Genomic DNA, 20,481 nt, shown 5'->3' on the forward strand with positions numbered 1-20,481 from the left:
GAAATGTGTGATATAATAGGTATAGGCTTGCAAGGTAGACAAAATCAAATTACCAAATATAACTTTATTTGAACATTTTCCCTAGAGTGTAGGCTCTGTTTGGATGGAGAGATTTGAAAGAAATTATTTGAATTTGACAATAAGGTTAAATTTGGTATTTAAAAAAACAAGAGTCATATCAGATTAAATGTATTTGAAATAACTAGATGTAGTTAAGGACGGATTCATGAATTTAAAATGGAATAGGCTAGATTTACCTTACAAAGAAACTCAATGACACAAGCGAATTTTATTGATAACAAAAAAAAATGATATACCTAGTTAGGGAGGACATAATGAGCCATAATATACCCCTAAAAATGTATCTAATACAAAAGATAGAAGCTTGTTAAAAAAGAAAATAATAAATAAACATGCAATGTAAATACAGAATAAAACTATTTAAGTTGCACCATTCGAATCTTTAAAGAATTAAAATCATTAATGATTCATTCAGTATCGATATTATCAAGTTAATTTTTTATTAGTTTTTTAGTTGTGTGTAAATACTACATCACATTTTTTAAAAATTGAAAAAAATCTGTATGGGCTATAGCCGATATAGCCCCCAACATGGATTCGTCCCTCATGTAGTACATTTAAATGCATTTTAAATGACTACATGTAAGGAACTATTTATAATTCGTTTGGTTTCTTATTTTTGTTATTGTCCAAATCTTAGCATATATGAATTGTAATAGTCTTATACAAACAATTTTACCTTATAATGTCATCTAAAACTATTGATTTAGGTTGTTTTCTTATTTTTGTTATTATCCAAATCTTAGCATACATGGATTGTAATAGTCTATACAAATAATTTTACCTTATAATATCATCTAAATCCATATATTTAGATGTTAGGGAGAGAACTTTAGATGCCACCCCTTTTGGGCGTGGTGACAACCATGCTTTTTGTTCCCCCTTCCTTTCTTTTTTCCTTTTCTCTCCACCTCCTCCCCTTCCCCTCCTCCTTCCCCTCCTCTTTGCTTCCCCCTCATGCATCGTCTCCCTATCTTTTTCTTTGGCTCATTTATGGCGTAATTATGTAACATATCTTTTTAGATTTATCATTTTTCGGTGTATCTGCTCAATTTGCTAAAGAATAAAGTCGATTGGTGCGTATATGTTATCTTTTGGTGTTTGAGGACAGTGTGTTGGATTTATGATAACGGGGTTGAAATTTGGCTAGTTTAGTTTCTTTATTTTTGGAATAAATCTCAAAAACTCTCTTTGGGTTTTCTGTGTAGTTTTCACCTCTCATTTGTGAGAGTTTTTATTTGTATTGTTTTGGCTTGGTTTTTCCAAACTTTATCTCTTTTTTATTATTTTTTATTTTTCTGAGTTTGCAATCTTAGTCGGGATGCCTATGCCAGAGTTTCTTTAGTCATGTGTGATCGTTGGTGGAGGCGCACCATATTGTCTTAATGTTAATGTTAGATTTCTTTGTAATTGTAATGGCCTTTTTGTGGCTAGTTTGTATTAGGGGTGGGCATAAAAACCGATAAACCGAATGAACCGACCGAACCAAACCAAACCGAACCGAAAAATGAGGTTTTTTTGACCAAACTGAAAAAGTCAACACTAAACTTGACCCGAACCGAAGTCAACGGTTCGGCCTTCGGTTCAAAAAAATTTGGAACCGGAAAACCTGACCCGAACCGAGCATTAATCAATAATATATAAATATACCACGTGGCCTCTGTTTATTGGGTAAAAGAAGAGCTTTACCTTGAGGATGCTTGCACTAGATCACAACCACAACTAAACCTAGCTCCTTCACCTTTCTCTTTCATTTCACTCTCTCAAATTCAATCGCCGCCTCTCTCACCCTCTACCTCTATCGTCTCTCTCCCGACCTCACCCTCACCGTCATCGATCTCTCTCTCTCTCTCCTCTCATCTCCTGTCTCTTTCGACCTCATCCTCTCTCTCTCGACCTCATCCTATCTCATCTTCTGGTTTTTATTTTGTTCTTTTTGCAGGCAGAGAAGCTTAGTGGCAGTTGTTGGCGGCACTGGAGAAGGGAAGACATCGCTTGTATTAGCCATGCTTGGAGCGCTGCCTCCCAGAGCAGATTCTGGTGTTGTAATCAGGGGGACTGTTGCTTATGTTCCCCAAGTTTCATGGATTTTCAATGCTACTGTGAGTCGCAGCATCTCTTCTTTGAATGCCTACAATGTTCAATCTGTTATTTGTCTTTTTTTCTTCATTAGTTTTATGATTAAGTTCTTTCAAACGTTTTCAACTATTTCTGACAAATAAATATGAGTTGATATGGGTGAATAAAGCTGTATGGGTGTGTATTTCAACTTTCAAATAACCTATTTGATGGGTTTATGGGTTTTTGTTTATTTATTTAGTTTCCCTGCGTATATACACTTGTTATCAGTGTGTATTGGTTGATTATATTGGTTGCAAAGAGGGATCTTTGTGCATCTATCTTTAAGATACCTGGCTATCCTTGAAGCGCCCCTTGTTGCAGTTCATATTGTACTGCTGGGTTCCAGATTCTTTCTTTTTGGCCATGAATTTTTATGTTCAATTTTTGTAGGAAACATACAAATAATATCATTAAGAACAAGCCATGGAATGCTTTTTTAAATCTGCTGTTTTTTGTAGTGCATGCCCATCATATATTGATGGCACTGTAAGATTTTTAGCAATATAAAAATATATTTGAATATGTAAAATAAGAAGTGGTCTTGTACTTCAATTGGTTGATTTTACTTGGAGAGAGGTATTTGAATCTGTAGTTTTCAGGTATTTGATTTTACTTGGTTGATTTTGCTTCAAAATTTGACTGAAACCCGCGAAGCTTCAGGTATTTGAATATGTAGTTTTCTGGGTGATAGTAAATGAATGCATTACTACTAGAATGAAACATCAGAAATCCCCCATTTTCAAAGCTTTTCATCAGTTGATATAAGCCATAAGGCCACTCCTCATGACAACCTGGATCAATATAAAACATTTTCGTCCAAGACTTTTCTTCACCACAATCTTTCATTACCCACACATTCAGAGGATATATAAAAGCAACTTCACATACACACCTGTAATGTTCATTAATTAATTTACTCATTCTTTCATTTTGGATGAATCTAGTTTGCTTTGGAACAGAGCTTATAAGATGTTTTGAATGATAACTAATTGAGAAGTGTTTTTATCTGTGTATTTGAGTCGATTGAGGTGCTATAACTTGTTTTGATCAGTTTAAATGATTTCAGACAGAAACTGCAAACACTTTTTTTTTGGGTGAAATTAACTATCGAGTTGGAGTATGATTCTGGTTGTTTGGTGAGTGATTTTAAACTGATACAAGTGTATTTTTTTTTGCAGCTCCCTTAACTGATACAATCATACGAGTGAATCTGTTTGGTATTTAAAATTTAATTTGGTGTTTTACTTGTATTTTTTGTCATGGGTTGTAAAATATAATTTGGTACTTTACTTGTATTTTTTGTCATGGGATGTAAGAAACAACTAATTTGATAGTTGGGTGATGCTTGTGATTGTGATTTAGTTTAGAAACTAAAAAAAAACAGGTTATAATTTAGTTGAATTTACAGGATTTGGTTTAGGAAAAATGAAGTGGGCTTTAATGGATGGCCTGTTTGAAAAATTGGCATTGTGGAAAAAACTTGGGCTTTTGAATAAATAAGCCAATTAGGTTTTGGCAATTTGACCCAAAAAATAAAGATTTTGGCCCAAAAAAGTGATTTGGGCTTAAAAATAACTAGTAGTGGGCTAAAGCCCAAAACCGACCAAAAAGCCTGAACCAAACCGGAGCCTATCGGGTCGACCGGTTCGGCCCAATTTCGGCTTTCAATTTGGAGCCGATCCGACCCGAGAACCGATATCTTACTCGGTTCGGCCCACGGGTCACTCAAAATTCAACCCGACCCGAACCGTGCCCAGGCCTAGTTTGTATTGATCCTTTGTGACTAATCCCATAATTTCTCAATAACCAAAAAAAAAAAAAAAAAAAATCCATAAATTTGGAATCCCTCGATCCAAATGCGACCTTGAGTTTGCACTCATTTTAATTGTGAACATATAACCCCATCCAAAATTATAATTGAATAATTTAATTTGTAACACCCACAACAAAAGCAAAGGAAAGATGATGATGAGGAGTTCTACGTTTTGATGCCAGGAGGAACAACCACGAATCTACTAAACGCCGTTTTGCGACATATTCTGTCGTGGGAAGACAACTTAACAACCTAAACCCAAAAAAATCAATGGCTACTTGCTTTCCGGCTTTCTAACTAAAATCTTTGCCCGACTGCTTCAGTTCAGTACACGAGCCACTTTTCTAAGTCTATATGAATATAAATAGAAACATCTATACATATGATCTTCATCATTTGAAGTAAATAGATAAATATAAAACTCCTATCAAATTAGTGGTTAATGATTTTATATTCAACCAGTAACTTGATTAAAAATACTACTACAATCACTTCAATCCATATAAAAATTCCAAAGAAAAAGAATTCTAAAATTATAAATTCACTCCTGATTTTATAAGTGTAAAATCGAATCATACGTACCAGCCGGTCAGGTCACAGTCTGGTTTTTAGAACCATGGTTTCACCCATTCCAGCCACCACTCATATTAATCATCAAATGATTTAGTTTAAATCATATATATCAGGGAAGTTGTATGCATGTGGTTTTAAGTAGCTGCTCCATCTTCCTCAAGAGAATGCATTTCAAGGATTGCAACAGTCTCTTCCTTTGCACTGCAAAGCCAAAACAGAGCACAGTTAATACCAGCAGACTAATGGACACAACAGGTAGAGACTACAACCTAGTTGTACTAAATAAATGATTTGCATGCCGAAAAAAAAATAAAGAACAGGATATAAAGGAGACGTATCTAAAGACGGACATTTTCCACACTGATCCGTCTAAACAATCCTTAACATATTTAACATTTGCAGTTCAAAATTAGGAATAAATATAAATGAATATTGAACATTTTAAGAACATTGTTCCTTACATGCTATGTGCAGGGTTCAATATTTATCTAATACAGAAAGAAACATCTACAAACCTTATAGATATCCATTCCACCCACTTTGTTAATTCAACAAGAGAAAATACATAAAAAATAGGAATTATAGTCATCTCTATGTGAGTACTAGACAAACTTCAGCTAAAGTGCTTTATAATCAGACGCCACCCCCTCCTCAGGAAAATTCCTCTTTATAAGATGCCAACTATAATTTCCTTAACAACTTTTCCTATATTTAAATAACAAAACTATAACACTAATGTCATACAATTTCATTTTCTCAGCCATTACTTTATAGGCAAGGTACTGTGTCAACTGGATGCTCACCTTCCAGGTCGAAGAATCTTGTACTTGCCTAGTCTGGTGAGGTCCACGACTGTTGAGCCTGCACGGCCTGAAGGAAGCACACCACCATTGTAAACATATGCACAATGTTCCCAGAGGTTCTCAAAATCTTTGATGGAAACACTACTTGGCTGCCCGCTTAGGTTTGCACTTGTAAGGGCCAATGCACTCCCCAGTCTGCGGGCAATGTCCCTGATGAAGTTACAGTCAGGCACTCGGACTCCTATACTATCCAATCCTGGGTTCAGAGACTTCTCAAGAATACTCGACTCCCCTGCAAAATACCCAAACTAGCTTTTCTTATTCAAAACTGAATGTGAAAGATATCAAGCTGAAAACCAAACCAATCCCATGGGTTTGCAGCATCAGTCAAATGGTAGTGCATATCAAAAAGATAAATTATACTTGAATACAACAATTTCCTTTCTTTCTTTATACCTCGGTTTAGTACAAGAGTAACAGGTCCTGGAAGGAGATTCTCAAGTAAGCCATGGGGCAAGTGTTCTGTGGCAGCAAACCGCTTAAGGTCTGGCACATCCCCCACACAAATTGCAAGAGGACTTGTATGTTTACGTCCTTTAATCTCATATATCCGATTCACTGCTTCCAAAGAACTGCAATTATTCTCCACCATTACAAGGTTACAAAATTACACACAAAAAAGAAGAAGATGGGTTTTCTTGTAAATCATCATAACAAGAATAAGAGCACTTCCTTTAAACAAACCAATATCTCAGAAACAATAATTCAGACACTGAGGAATTTTAACAAACAGGTACATTGCATTGGATAGATTGTCATACCAAGCATCGCAAGCGAAGCCGTAAAGTGTATCGGTGGGGACTGCAATGACTTTTCCGGCTCTGAGAGCTTCAACTGCCTCTTCAGTGTGAGCTCCGGTGGCCGGTCGAACTACCCCCAACTCAGTTTCAACTCCCGCATCGCACTTCTCTGCACTCCAAGCCATTTTCTCAGCAACGCAGCGTCTCAATCTCCGCTCTGCACTGTTGGCACTAAACCCAATTTGCGCACGCCTAAACAAAAAGAAGAAGAAGAAGAAAACAGTTAAGTTGAAATATGTTTGTTTTTTTCTTTATATTTGTAAGTTTAGAGAGAGAGAGAGAGAAACTGACTGACGGTGGTGAGAGATTAAAGAGCAGAAGCTCTGGAGACTGAGAGAGGAGGAGGGAAGCAAAGGAGAGGCGAGTAGGGGAAGTGCGGCTGCAACTCTGGCTGGAATGTTCATCACTCGTCGTTTGTCATGTGTTAACTGGTCAACGATGAGGATCAGAAGCCCATTTACATAACGGTTGGTTGATTGTTTTCTTCCTTAGAAGGGCAAGTTACACAAATTGTCCCTAAACTTTGTTGAAGGTTTTATCTAGGCATAATTACTTTTCATACAATAATATTATAGACACTAGTTACATAATTTCCTAATTTTTAGTTACCAATTAATATGATAATTTCTTGTTTATTATAAATAAATAGGTCTATAATAAGTTCATATAGAAAACAAATGAAATACTGTCACATCAGTTCGTATTTTAAAAGTTTGAGATGTGTGCCAATTAAAGACATGAATGCAACTTGTGCTAAGAATTCATGTAAAAGTAAGTTTCGTGCATTGCATGTGACCACTAAATCAAAGGCATTTTTGTAAATTTAAAAAATCAGCATGTTTTGTTAGGCTTAGATTATACTAGATTTTTTATACTATTTGTATTGTGCAAAAGCTTCTTTTGCACAACTTTGAGCATATCTTATTTAGTTAAAATTTAGCTAAAAATACACAAAAGCTATTATAAGAGCTATTTATAAAATTTCAACTTCAATTATACTCCCTAGTTTAGGAAGTCATAAATGCTATAATTATTTTTTAAAAAGTTGGGAAAAGAGTTGGTGCCCATAGCATTACCAAATTAAAATGTTAAAATATGCGTAAAACAAATCAACATTAAATTATAGGGAGCAACTAGGAGTTCTTTCTCTCTCCTCAGATTTCGAAGCTCCTAGAGGTCTCCCTATTTAAGGAGGTGGATAGGGAGCATGGTTGAAGTTGTATTTTTCCGATTACTCCCTAAAATTTATTTAGGAGGTGGTTTATGGAACCCATTGCAGATACTCTTAGAGAATCTGATGTTGAGTTGAAGTGGTCTTGGTAATTGCTTCACTTTTCAAACAACACTTTACATGAAGAATACTACCACCTCTCTTACTACTATAACCATAAAACTTTGTTTGAAATTGTTGTTTTGGTTGGCAAAGAGATTGCAAAATCACCATCTTGCATTTTTCTTAACAACAAGTAAGAAATAATCTTTGCCTCTCAAATTCTTTCGTAGTTAGTAAAATACGAACAAAAAAAATACGAATAAAATACGTATGTGTTTTATTCGGCAAAATTTTGGCAAGTTACAACTGAACTAAAACGTTTGACCACTATATAATATTTAAATATATATTATTTTTATTCAATAATATGTGAAAATTACATGTATAATACATGATTTTTGTGTGTATTATTGAAAATTTGGTAAAAACTATGTGTATTAAACATGAAAAATATGTACATACGAGTACAATACACACGTTTGTTTTTTTTAAAATGTGTATTTTGCCGAGTCTTTAAGACGTATATGAAAAATGGAAGTATTATTGAAAAATATGTATGTATGTGTATAATACAAATATTAAACGGTAAAATGCTAAATTCTTTATACGAGTAATAACTCTGGAAAAGTAAAAAAAATCAAAAGAGGACAATAGAGACTCGGATAATGGCCTAATAGTAATGGATAATGCTCTAAACTACTCTTATTGATAAACGAAAATTAGGATAAATAAATAAATAAATAAAAAAGGATCCCACTATATTTAAATAGTATAGCCGCACGGCTATACTATTAATTTTTTTTTTTTAAAAAAGGACCACAGTATAGCCGTGTGGCTAGATATAAAAAGTACCGCCGTGCAGCTATACTATTTATTATTTTAAAAAAAGCCCCGCCTTGGAACTAAGCGCCTAGCGCTCATTAATTTTTTTTTAAAAAGAGTATATCCGTGTGGCTATACTATTTATTAAAATAAATTTAAGAAAAAAAAGACCCTAGTATAGCGTCTGTACTATTTATTAAAAACATTAATTTAAAGAAAGTACCCACGTAATAGCACCTAGGCGGCCGATTTTTTATTTAATTTTTTTTAAAGAGTATAGCCTCGTGGCAGCTATACTATTTATTTAAAAATAATTATAAAAATATCCAATAAGAACTAAGAGCATGAAAAGCACCATTGCTCTTCTTGATTAGCGCTTGACAATTGCTCTTGCAATATCGCTATCTGTTGGAGTTTTAGGACTCATTGTATACAATGATATCTTTACTCGAAATTGATGTGATTTCAAAAATCATTAGCCTAATAAACCTTTACTTTGCTCCTCTTAGATCCCAATATAAGTGTATTGCAAGTGCCACTCTACTCGAGAAAGACATTTAATAGAGATAGGTTACACTGGAAGCAAAACATAAGCTTTCTAGTTTGAGAGTTTGCAAAGAAGAGTGCCCTAGCAATTTTGAAATTGTGTGGCCTACTTCCATTATTTTATACTTTATAGTTATTAATTTGCTAATTTCAACATATCCAAAGTAGACATTTAAGAGAGAGAAATTTCATAGTAGATCAATATGAGAGTTCAATTTTTTTTTTCATGGGAATGTTTGCCTTTAATCTACCTCGTTCTCTCGAATACTACTAAATTATGTTATTGCACACATTATTTGTTGTAGAATCGCAACTATACTTTTCAAATATATTATAATTAAAAAGTATAGCAGCGCGGCTATTCTATTTATTTTATAATAAAAAAAGGACCCGCCCTTTGTTTTTTAAAAGAGTATCGCCGTGCGGCTATACTATTAATTAATTTTTTTTTTTTAAAAACACGGTAGTATAGCCCAGCGGCTATACTCTTTAAATATATTATTTATTAAGATAAATTTAAGAAAAAAAGACCCTAGTATAGCCGTGTGGCTGTACTATTGATTAAAAAACATTAAATAAAAAAAGACTCGCCTAATAGGTTCTAGGCGGCCCATTTTTTATTTTTTATTTAATTAAAAAAAAAATAGTATAGCCTCGCGGCGGCTATACTATTTATTTTTAAAAAAATTAACAAAAATACCCAAGTAAGAAATAATATTTGAAAAATAAAAAAGTAAAAAATAAAAAATCAAAAGGGAACAATAGAGACTCAGGTAATGGCCTAAAAGTAATGGATAATGCTCTCAAAATATTCTTATCGATAAAAGAAAATTAGGGAAAAAAATTATTAAAAAGAAAATGAATCCCAGTATATATTTAAAGAGTATCAGGCTATTTATTAGAACATATTTAAAAAAGGACCCTAGTATAGGCGATCGGCTATACTATTTATTAATAAAAAATAAAATTAAAAAGACTAGCGTAACATAACTTTTTTTTTGGCAGTTGCTAAACAATACAACGTGGCACCAACCATCAAATTTAATCCAATCTATTGTAGGCCAGTGGGTATAACTAAGTTAATTGAGCTCTTCCACCTCCATCCATGTGGGCGGTTCGAAACCCTCAAAACCCAATGAATATTTGTGTAAACCCCCCTCCCCAAATTGCTTGTACCAAAAAACAAAAGGTTCAATCTTCATGCTTGAGGTTGAGATGTGAGTCGAGATATTTTATCTCTATCTCAAAAGCACATACAAAGCCTGTGGGAGTTTTGGTTTGAAAATGTGACCGACAGCATTATAACAAAATACGTCTTTACTTGCTAATTGGTGCTACTGCTGATATTTTGGAGGCTATATACAATCTCAAGTCTTGTATTAAAAGTGGGAAGGATATCAAATTCCTGAATATATTACAGAAGTATCAAAATTCTCACCTCAGCTATAAGCATATTTATATGATATTAACCATTGATGCCATAACAATTTAAGCCCCACTAAAAGTTACTGGATTTTCTCCTTCGGTGCACGCGCTGGTCTTAAGGATTGGCATATCCTGTGTGAATTTACGGTACCGTACCGGTGAAGTGGCCCAGTCATGTCAACGTTTAAGAGCTAAGCGGTTGCTGTGAGGTAGTTTGCCATCTTCTTTTCCATCTCAAGCACTCGACAATAATGGAACTCCCACTCATTGCAACACCCAACCCGGCAAATGTTGCAAGCAGAATACAAAGAACTGCTTGGACACGGACCTGAGGCCACAACATAATGCAAGCATTTAAACATATTTGTATAAGATGACGGGTCTTAGAATGAACCTAAACAAGGCAAAGGAAAATATAACTTGTTGAGGAAAGCCTCTTACCAGTGAATAAAATATATGTGCAAATAGAACCACCAGAGCAAACTGAACCGATGCATAAACCCAGACAAATCTTCTTTTCACTAAACACGGAAGATTTACAAGTTAGGAAGTGAATCAACAATTTATAAGTAGTGAAGTTGATCTTAAAAGAATATTATGATAATAATTACAGCCACTGGTGCACGAATATCTATTTTTCCACTAATTTCTTGAAACCTATCAACTCTTTACGTGTGCATTTGACCCCCAAACCCCAAGTTGTGGTTTTTTCACCACAAATGAGCACTATGATCATCACCACTCGTCATATTCCAGTTCAGTCAGTAAGTCCTCAAAATCTATCCTATCAAGATTACACAACTTGATGAAAAATTAAGGATAAATGCCAGCCTACCCATGGTTGTTGAGGTCATGGATGAGAGGAGACCCAGTACACAAGAAAATGGAAGAGATATGGCAATTGCTCCAGTACCCATCTTCTCAACCTGCAGTGAACATATATATCACCAAAGAGACAGAACAACAAAAAATGACAGATCTGCAGTTTCGATTTCTGATCTTACCAGGAGCTGCTCGAGAAAACAAAAGTAGGCAAGCATGCTGATAATGACAAGCACGGGTACTTCCTGCCAAACCCTGAAAAGATATGAGCTAACAATATTAGCTCATGAATGTTGTTCTCTATTGACCAAGTTGTATGCTTGGATAGGAAGCTATCTTGTTAAAGCCCACCAGCAGGGGTAAGGTCTTGTTTAAAGGCCAGTAAAAACATAAGTTGTGAGACAATCTTCACTAGACCCATAGCAAGATAACAGTTTTCATGACTGAACCATATCCGCCTATGGAATTACATATAGGTGGCATCAATCAGTCAAATGCAAATTCTGTGATTCCAAAATTTTCTTTTCGTCTCCTACAACTTATTTACAAAGCACTGAAAAAATGGAGTAGAGTGTTAATTATGATGCATTAAACAATAAAATGTTATATATGCACACACAAACTTGCCTGTATCCATTAGCATTTTCCTGATCAAATCTACTTGTTCCAGCATTTCGAGCTCGAATACTTTGAATTCGTAATAGAGTGACAGGCAGGTTTTGAACCTCTTGCTTGCACACATCACAGGTCTTGTTACCCTTGATGCTAAACCATTTTATAGCACATTCTTGGTGAGCCAGAGCAAGTTCACCTTTGCAACTGCATTCCATTTTGAGGGTCTCACCCCCTTCGCATAGTTCAACTAGACAAATCCTACAGACAGCCTCTTCTTCAGATATGTCTTCACCAGCATCATCATCTTTTCCTGAACCATGCGAACAATAAGACATAGTTGGTAATCACAAGCAGCAGATTTGAGACATGCAGAGAGTAAGAACGCAAAAACTAGCCTGAGCAAATTTGTTACTGAACAAAGTTATAAGTTAGAAACACTATCAAGTAAAATGCAAAGTGTTTATAACTTTAACCATTGTGCATGAACAGACAAGAAAAGTACCAGAATCCACCGTTGGGGAACTAATCGATATTACATCCACTTCCTTCACTCGAGGAGTCGAAGGAATTACACGAAAAAATGAATCCATCCTCCTTAATTGTCTTTCTTTATTGTTGACAGGTACTGAAAGTGAGCGAGATATCTGTACTTGGGATTCTTTCCGCTGAAAAAAAATAAAGAAGAAAACCCTTAAAACAGCATGATGCCTACGTTCACAGATGGACATGACTGAGATGTTAAGACTTGTCAAAGAATTGGACTAGATGAGGTTAATATAGTGATCCTTCCTGTTTGTTTAGATGGCCTAGTTAGCATACATGCTATGTATTAAAATATATGTTTCAACTTTAACTTAATTCTGCTTGCCTTAGGGATTAATTGAACACTAAATTAAACAAGTTTAATGAAGCTACATCAGTAATGATAACAACCATGTCGTGGTGGGTAGATCATCTAGGTTAGATTAGACACTCTTGAGCAATATTGTATGGAACCTACTATTGAAGTCAGAGAGCCACCAACACTTCCACCATGTGCAGATTCTGGGAGTGAAAGAGCAATTGGAGTAACAGGTAAGGATGATGTTCTCCTCATCCGGGGCGTGAATAGCTTTGTGAGGGACAATGACCTTGAAATGGAAGGCTTCTCCCTCGCTCCTGTAGACGACCCTTCTGAAGCTAGGTTGGAAGCCTTCTCAATATCCGAAGAGCTTCGATACTTAAAACTTAGTTTTGGGAAAAGAGCTTTTATAGATGATTTGCCTTTAGCTGAAGAGGGGCCTGGTGATCCACTAACTCTTGCATCTATGGAACCAGGTGTCAAGAGAAAATTTACTTTCCTAGGAGTGGGGCTTGGTGTTGGAGGCATCTTTATCGTAACAAAATCCTCAGTACAGTCTTCTGATGTTCTTGAAGGTATCTCCAGGTAGAGATTTTGTCGCTTCCATGGATGAACTTGGGGTGCTTCTTCAGTTTCTCCCGTTGAGTCTTCAATCTGAAAAATACAAAGGATATAGCATGAATTGAAGAGGATGAAAATAGGTGCAGAATACAATCTAGAGTTTCTTTTAGTTGCCAGCTTAACAATCTTTTCTTATTTCAAGTTTTGCAAAAATTTAGTAACTGTTTGTAAATCTAATATAAGAAACTCTGAAAAAGAGAAGTAACCTATAGCATGCCAGCCTCCAACTTTTGGAAACGGGGTAAGAATTTACTAGTTAAACTGAAGTATTGCATTGATAGAGCTGGTTTAAAATCTACATTCTGCTATTCTAATTTTTGTTTTTTGCAAGTAGTTTATATAAAGATTTCTTTTTCTAGGCATAGATTTACTAGAATGAGGGGAAAAACAAGCAAACAACATGATCTACAAACCTAATGGGCACTGACAATTAAATATATGATCCACAAACAACATGATCAATTTTTTTCGGGACTAGATATACGTTTTTGTCCTAGTGTCATCTGTATATGGAGATTCCTGATTTGTGGGTAAGTTTTCAACATATGGAGTTGGAGCCATATCCCATAAAACGTCCACAGCAATGAGTTTCTAATAATCAACAAAGGTCACAACTTGAACGCAACATGCTGTAACTTTAACATGTTTGAACTTGGAGATTAGTAGTACTTTATATTAAATGCACAAGTTCTGGGTATTAAGATCTCCGTACGTAATATCAAAAACACATTAAAAAAAATTATCATTTGATTTAGATTGAGGCACATGTGGTAGTTAATAACTCACATGTGCATTGTAAATACACAAAATGGGCGTGGCTGAGATATGTGAGGGTTACTAAAATCTAAGTACATGCATATTGAGAAATCACAAGCTAAATTCCATGCATGTACTTAGATTTGAGTCATTCTCAAAAATCTCAACCAAATCCACTCTGGCAAGATACCCACAATTTGTCCTTCAGTGTTTTCTTAATATAATTGCACTGTTTGCACACCATTGAGTTTGGGGAACTAGCACATCAGGTCTGCCTTAGGCTCATTTCCACAGATAGATTGTAGACCTATATAAATCCAATAATAACTCGGGCAGACAAAACTGCGACGCATAACCAATTTTGTAGAAAACAGGCAGATTGTAGAAGAAAGAGTTACGCAGTTGATTTTGTAGACAAACATTTCATGTTGGACAACTGAATTAGAAATTAGCAGTACAAGTAAAGCTTTGCTGCTTTTGCAGTTCTGTGCATCATTTATAAAAATAAGTTCGTTCAAACATCATTAGTCACACAAATCAAAGAAAATGCGCCCAAATGAATGATTTCATGACATTGTTATGGTTTTACAAATCAGTGGTAGAAACCCAAAAGCAAAGGAAATATAAAAAAAAAAAGATCCCAATAGCTCATCAATCAAAGAGAAAAGTCAATATTTTTGGACTGATATTCCTTTTTTCTTTTTTTCTTTTTGGCTTATGAAACAACACAAAACAACAGCATCAGCATCAGAGGTTTAAACCTTAAACTTAAACTTAAACCCATGTCAGCATCTGACAAAAATGAGGAACCAAACAATTAAGGTATGCCATATCCTATGTCAAACAATATACATGAACACACACAACTACCCAATCCTATCAGATAAACAAAGGGGGGAAAAAACTATAAAAGGAGTTATTGAGAAGCTCAAAACACATGGAAAATGGGAGAAAAATGGTGATACATAATTAGAAAGTGAAGGAAATTATAAATCAATAAGAAGAAAGCAAAAACAGAGAAGCATAAAGTTTGTACCTTGTGAACAGGAACAGCAATTGTTCCTTGGGTTGAATTCTCATCACGATCATGGACCTCAGCCTCATGCTTTTCCTCAGTTCCCATTTTCTCATTACTCATAAATTACCAAAACCAAACAAAACCCAATTCAGAACACCCTTCAAGCAACAGGCCTAATCCAACCAAGCTGAAAAAGAGTCCCAAAAAAAATACAGTAACAAAAGAAGACAGGGAAAAAGAGAGAAATTCTAATGGGGTTATGGAAGAGGAAGTAGATACTAGATAGCTTATTTTCTTGAGATGTGTGAGGGGAAGTGAAGAAAGGTAAGGCAGGGAAGGGAGGTGTAAATAGGAGGAGAGAGAGATAGAGAGATAGAGAGATAGAGAGATAGAGAGAGAGAATGAAGAAGATGCTTCTCTCAAATTCTCATTTATGGCAAAAAGTGGTGGGAAGACTGGCCTACTGCCACACTCATTACTCACATTTCAAGGTGCGCGCGGCCTCCAGTCTTTTTTTTTTGGCTTAATCACGCTAACTATACCCCAAATAATACACCATGACAAGTCCAGCTTTATTTTTTAATGTAATTTCAACAACAACAAAAAAGGAAAAAGAAAAGGTTCCTCTCATCTAGTTTCAGTTTCTCACTAGAACTGGTTCAATGATCAACTGCACATGGTTGCACGAAATTCTCCCATAGTGGATGAGTGAAGCGGGGTTAATAATGTGGGATGTTAGTGCCCATCGCACATGGTTGCATCAAAATTCTGAAATGCCGGATGTATACTGGGTGATTAATGTGGGATTTAAGTGTTGGTAGATCGGCAGTAACTCTTGAAAATTGATTTTGGTGTGCTCTTGTTGTGATTATGTACTGAATTATGTTTATATTCTTTGTCATTCTATATTATTTATTGTGACAAGGGACTGTGCACTAAGTGACTGTGCACCTGGCGGCAGGGAGGGACGGTGGGGAAGATGACTCACGAAATCATAAAAGATCAAATCAGCCCCATTGGTGATGAGGCCACTAAGTGAACCTACTAATTAAACCCCCTGCCTCTTTTCCTTTCATTTGAGTCTTTTCAACATTATCTCATATCTGGAGAAGGAACCCCAACAACGCAGAAAAGATAATGGAATATCAGCACTTGTTCATTTCCCAGTTTTGTCTTTAATTCTCCTTTAGTTTTAGGTTACAATTCTTGTCTTTAATTTGATAATGTATATATAATGACATTGCATTGTTAATGACCATTCAATTTTGATAACGCCAACAAAAAGAACCGACAACTTTAACTTGGATGCACCGTTACTCTGGATACTAAACTCGGTTCTCATGGACGGTATTGTTTGACTGGCTTGCCTAGTTGTAAGAACATCAATAAAAATACTAGTTACGTGAAATTATATTTGAATGTGTGTGACAATCTAGTAACCGCTACTATAGAATCGCTCATAAAATTTTGACAATGTACTCTCTTTTAAGTTTAAAAGCAGAAACATTTGTGTTTAGTATCAATGCATGTTAACAATAGTAACGGTGCAACCACATTAAAATTGTCGATTTTCCTTATTGCAGTTGCATTTGCATAATATATACTTAAAAAGATGCTCAAATCTTCAACCATCAGTAGGTAGGTCTTCCCATACACTCTTAAACCTATTTACCATTGGCACACGCAACAAAGACATGTACAGCAAACAACTTTAAGTAGGAAGCAGGTTTGTACTTCGAATAATTATTGCTTTTATAAGTTCTTTCATTCCTATACCTTCCTTCCTTTGTCTAAAGGCGGTCAAGATTGGACCAGAGAGGGGACCGATGGTAAAGGAACAAACAAGGATTCTCTACCCAATTTCTCTTTGAAAGCTAATCTTAGCTGCACAATTCATTGTTTTTCAATTAGGTAGTTAAGTTAATGCACTCGTAATCAAGGTCTAAAGTTGTGACAGAAACCCACCAGCTTTTTGCTTTTTCACACAATGCTTTTGTAAAAAGGACCTCTATCTCTAGTTTCTTGGGCGGGAGAGACTCTCTGTCTCTGTGCTTTAAAGTTTAATCCATGCTGTCAAAAAAGCCATTAGACTACAGTCAACCTTCCGTGCTTGCTTTCCCCCCAACTTGATTAAGACATGCCATCTAAAAATATTTACATTTGACAAGAATGAATCATGCAAGGCTGCAAAAAAAAATCAAAGATTCAAAAATAACTATAGCCAGCTGCCTGGTCTGGAATCTGGAGGGCAGAAATTGGAGAAAAAGTTTGTTAAAAATTGGATCATTTAACCTAACATGCCTACAATTTTGTTAGGTAAAAAGGGGAGTGTTTTCACTCCTTAAATAGTAGATGGGTGGCATTTTAAAGTAACCCATTAAGGACTATTTTTCAAGATTTCAAAATATAATCATTCGAAGCCTTATCGAATACTCTTCGAGGGGTTAAAGTTTTAAAAATGAAAAAGATTAGACTTTGATAGAAAAAGAACGTGACTGTGCTAAAGTGATGGGTGGTGTAAAGATGTACATATTATAATCCAAAGCGATCCTCCTTTCAGTGGTTCTAGTCTATTTCATAAGATGGTGGATGACTTTGTTTCCAAGGCAGTGGGATGGTAGTTGCTTGCTGTCACCACAGAGATTATTACGAAACAACTTGTAGTGGGATTGATTTGAGATCATGAAATGGTCGGAAGAAACAAACCCACAAAGTGACACGTGTTTCTTAGAGTCTTAAATGGCGGCTAAAACAATCAGAAATGATGATAAAAAAAGAAGAAAAAGTGAAACCCAATACGGCTCCATTGATATCATAATCTTTTAGGCCTAATCTATCATTTGAAAGGACATATATGACTCATAATTATTTTATTTCACACTAAAAACTCCCAGAATATAAATTCTTATCTTTTTCCTCCTTTACAATTACATATATATAATTCTGCAGAAAGTTTCCACACCCCCACCAACAGATATAAAGCTGTTGTTATTACCTGCCAGCGGCAACCAATTTAAAAGAAGAGAAAGCAAAAGAGAGAAAAGGAACTATGAAGAAAAGCAGTGTGTCCTGTTACAGCATGGGCAAATCAAAGGCATGACTGGGTTGTTTACAAATAATTAGAGAGGAATTAAAACCTCTCTTGAATTTTAAATTTTAAATTGCTAAATGATGTGGTAAATGATAGGCCAGTAGCTTACTTGTTAGAAATATATTAGATTTATGAATATGAACAAGTAATGTCGTTTTATCATCGATAACTATTTGATCTAGTAACATTTTGAATGAAGTTAAGGTTCCACCCCAAAACCAATTAGCAATGAGGGTAGTAGCTCAACTCCTTATAAGTTGTTGCTAGGTTTCTCAACTTCCAAATGTGGGATTTTTTACTTTCACATTTTCACACGCCCCCACACGTGTGGCGAATCTTCAAGCATAGCACGTGGACAACACATATTGAGTGATGTGGAGCACGTGTGGCCGTTGAGCTTTCACACGTGAACTAACCCGTTATGATACCATGAAGATTTTCAATGAATGTTTGTGTATTCCATCATGAGGAGATTTACACAGTACACAAATATATAGAGAGATTGAGTGAGGGCAAGAAACCACCAGACAAAACTTCATCCACAAATTAAGTTGTAAAGGTCGAACACAAATTACAAGGAAACCTTAAATCAAGGAAAAGGTGGTAATCACAACTCACCAATTAGGTAGAGTGGTGACTACAACCTAACCTATACATAAACTACCAAAATATATTCAATACTCCCCCTCAAGCTGGATCAAGTAAATTAATTGATCTAAGCTTAACTAGTAATCGTTGAAACTAACTAGAAAAGAGAGCTTTGGTGAAGATATATGCGAGCTGGTCATGACTGCAAGTGTATACAGTTTCTATCACCTTGGATTGAACTTGAGCACGAATATAATGACAATCGACTTCAATGTGCTTCGTTCTTTCGTGAAACACAGGATTGGAAGCAATGTGCAAGGTTGCTTGATTGTCACAGAAGAGAGACATAGATTGACTGCTATGAAAGCCTAAATAAGAGAGAAGACCTATTAACCAAATGAGTTCACAAGCAGTTGAGGCCATTGCCCTATACTCAGCTTCGGCACTTGAACGAGCAATTACATTTTGCTTCTTACTCTTCCATGTGACTAAATTTCCTCCAACAAATGTACAATAGCCAATGGTTGATTTTCGATCGATAGCATTTCCTGCCCAATCCGCGTCAATGTACCCTATGATTTGAGTGGTATCATTTTTTTTCATGAGAATACCTTGACCAACAGGCCCCTTGAGATAGCGAAGGATCTTTTTGACAACATTAAGATGAGCCATAGTGGGAGAATGCATGAATTGACACACATGACTAACTGCATAAGTAATGTCAGGTCTTGTGATAGTTAGATAAATGAGCTTTCCAACTAACCTTTGATAGTGGCTGATGTTGCTAAGAGGTCTGCCTTCCATGTCTAGTTTCAGCTTGCTGTCAAGTGGGGTACAAGAAGGTTTGGAGTTGATCATGTCTACTTCTTGAAGTAAATCAAGCACATATTTGCGTTGGTTTAAGAATAGTCCTTTGTGTGAAGTTCCCATTTCGATCCTAAGGAAGTATTTTAATACTCCTAGGTCTTTAATTGCAAACTTCTTACGAAGAAAGTGTTTAAGATTGGTCATCTCTTCAACGTTATCACCTGTGATGATGAGATCATCAACATATATAAGGACAACTAATTTTCCAATTGATCCAGTGTGAAAAAACATGGAGGAATCTGCGTTGCTTCGCTGGAAGCCAACTACTTCAAGAACTGAACTTGGTTTGGCATACCAGGAATGGGGAGATTGTTTCAATCCATAACTAGATTTGTGAAGTTTACAAACCAAATTTGATTCACAAACTTGAGGATGACCAGGAGGGAGTTTCATGTAGACTTCCTCTTCAAGATCTCCATGCAGAAATGCATTTTTAACATCCATTTGATACAAGGGCCACCCATTATGGACTGCAACAGATAATAAAATCCGAACTATAGTCATCTTTGCAGCAGGGACAAACGTTTCTTTGTAATCCACGCCAAAGGTTTGAGTGAAACCGCGAGCCACCAATCTCGCTTCGTGTCTTTCAATGGACCCATCAGAATTAAATTTGATCTTATAAATCCACCTACTTCCCACAGCTTTTTTTTCCTTTGGGGAGTTTAACAATACTCCAGGTGTGGTTATCATCAAGTACTTGAAGCTCTTCTTTCATGGCTATTCTCCATACTTCTTGAAGATTAGCCTCTTGAAAACTTTGGGGCTCATGGTTATTGGAGATAGCACTAAGAAACGCAACGTGAGATGGTAACACTTTGTGATAAGCAATGAAGTTGGTTATTGGATGCCTTGCTATATAGGTGACATAATCTTGTAGCCATGTAGGTGGATGGTAATCACGAGTAGGATAGCGTCAAAGAGGTAGTCTACATGAAACTCCCT

At 35.7% G+C, this 20,481-nt stretch overlaps 2 protein-coding genes and 1 long non-coding RNA gene across 3 annotated transcripts; 1 reads left to right on the top strand and 2 right to left on the bottom strand.

Annotated features, from left to right (window-relative positions):
- Positions 1 to 1,667: 1,667 nt before the first annotated feature.
- LOC148294046 (uncharacterized) lies at positions 1,668 to 3,563 on the top strand. The gene is made up of 2 exons (XR_015836439.1): positions 1,668 to 2,183; positions 3,381 to 3,563. It is a non-coding gene; the product is annotated as an uncharacterized LOC148294046 (long non-coding RNA).
- An 884-nt stretch (positions 3,564 to 4,447) lies between these two features.
- LOC110771069 (DHBP synthase RibB-like alpha/beta domain-containing protein) lies at positions 4,448 to 6,747 on the bottom strand. Its single transcript, XM_021975309.2, has 5 exons — positions 6,543 to 6,747; positions 6,213 to 6,443; positions 5,848 to 6,023; positions 5,392 to 5,683; positions 4,448 to 4,789 (listed from the first exon to the last, which is right to left on the bottom strand). The coding sequence occupies exons 1-5, from the start codon at positions 6,653 to 6,655 to the stop codon at positions 4,723 to 4,725; spliced, it is 879 nt and encodes a 292-aa protein (XP_021831001.1). The 5' UTR covers positions 6,656 to 6,747; the 3' UTR covers positions 4,448 to 4,722.
- Positions 6,748 to 10,191: 3,444 nt separating this feature from the next.
- On the bottom strand, positions 10,192 to 15,822 carry LOC110771063 (RING/U-box superfamily protein). Its single transcript, XM_021975299.2, has 8 exons — positions 15,009 to 15,822; positions 12,755 to 13,249; positions 12,257 to 12,419; positions 11,767 to 12,064; positions 11,322 to 11,394; positions 11,153 to 11,243; positions 10,759 to 10,838; positions 10,192 to 10,645 (listed from the first exon to the last, which is right to left on the bottom strand). The coding sequence occupies exons 1-8, from the start codon at positions 15,108 to 15,110 to the stop codon at positions 10,502 to 10,504; spliced, it is 1,446 nt and encodes a 481-aa protein (XP_021830991.1). The 5' UTR covers positions 15,111 to 15,822; the 3' UTR covers positions 10,192 to 10,501.
- Between the last annotated feature and the right edge of the window lie 4,659 nt (positions 15,823 to 20,481).

Source organism: Prunus avium, chromosome 6 (genome assembly GCF_965620075.1).
Source record: "Prunus avium chromosome 6, drPruAviu1.hap1.1, whole genome shotgun sequence".
Taxonomy (NCBI): Eukaryota; Viridiplantae; Streptophyta; class Magnoliopsida; order Rosales; family Rosaceae; genus Prunus; species Prunus avium.

Bases quoted from the DNA above. Each gene is read 5' to 3' on its own strand.
- LOC110771063 (XM_021975299.2), bottom strand. From the start codon at position 15,110: ATGAGTAATGAGAAAATGGGAACTGAGGAAAAGCATGAGGCTGAGGTC. The intron at 12,420-12,754 runs GTAGGTTCCATA...ATTTTTTTTCAG, and splicing joins GTGGCTCTCTGACTTCAATA to CGGAAAGAATCCCAAGTACA. The intron at 11,395-11,766 runs GCAAGTTTGTGT...ATATCTTTTCAG, and splicing joins GAAAATGCTAATGGATACAG to GGTTTGGCAGGAAGTACCCG.
- LOC110771069 (XM_021975309.2), bottom strand. From the start codon at position 6,655: ATGAACATTCCAGCCAGAGTTGCAGCCGCACTTCCCCTACTCGCCTCT. The intron at 6,024-6,212 runs GTATGACAATCT...GAATAATTGCAG, and splicing joins GGCTTCGCTTGCGATGCTTG to TTCTTTGGAAGCAGTGAATC. The intron at 5,684-5,847 runs GTATAAAGAAAG...GGTATTTTGCAG, and splicing joins TACTCTTGTACTAAACCGAG to GGGAGTCGAGTATTCTTGAG.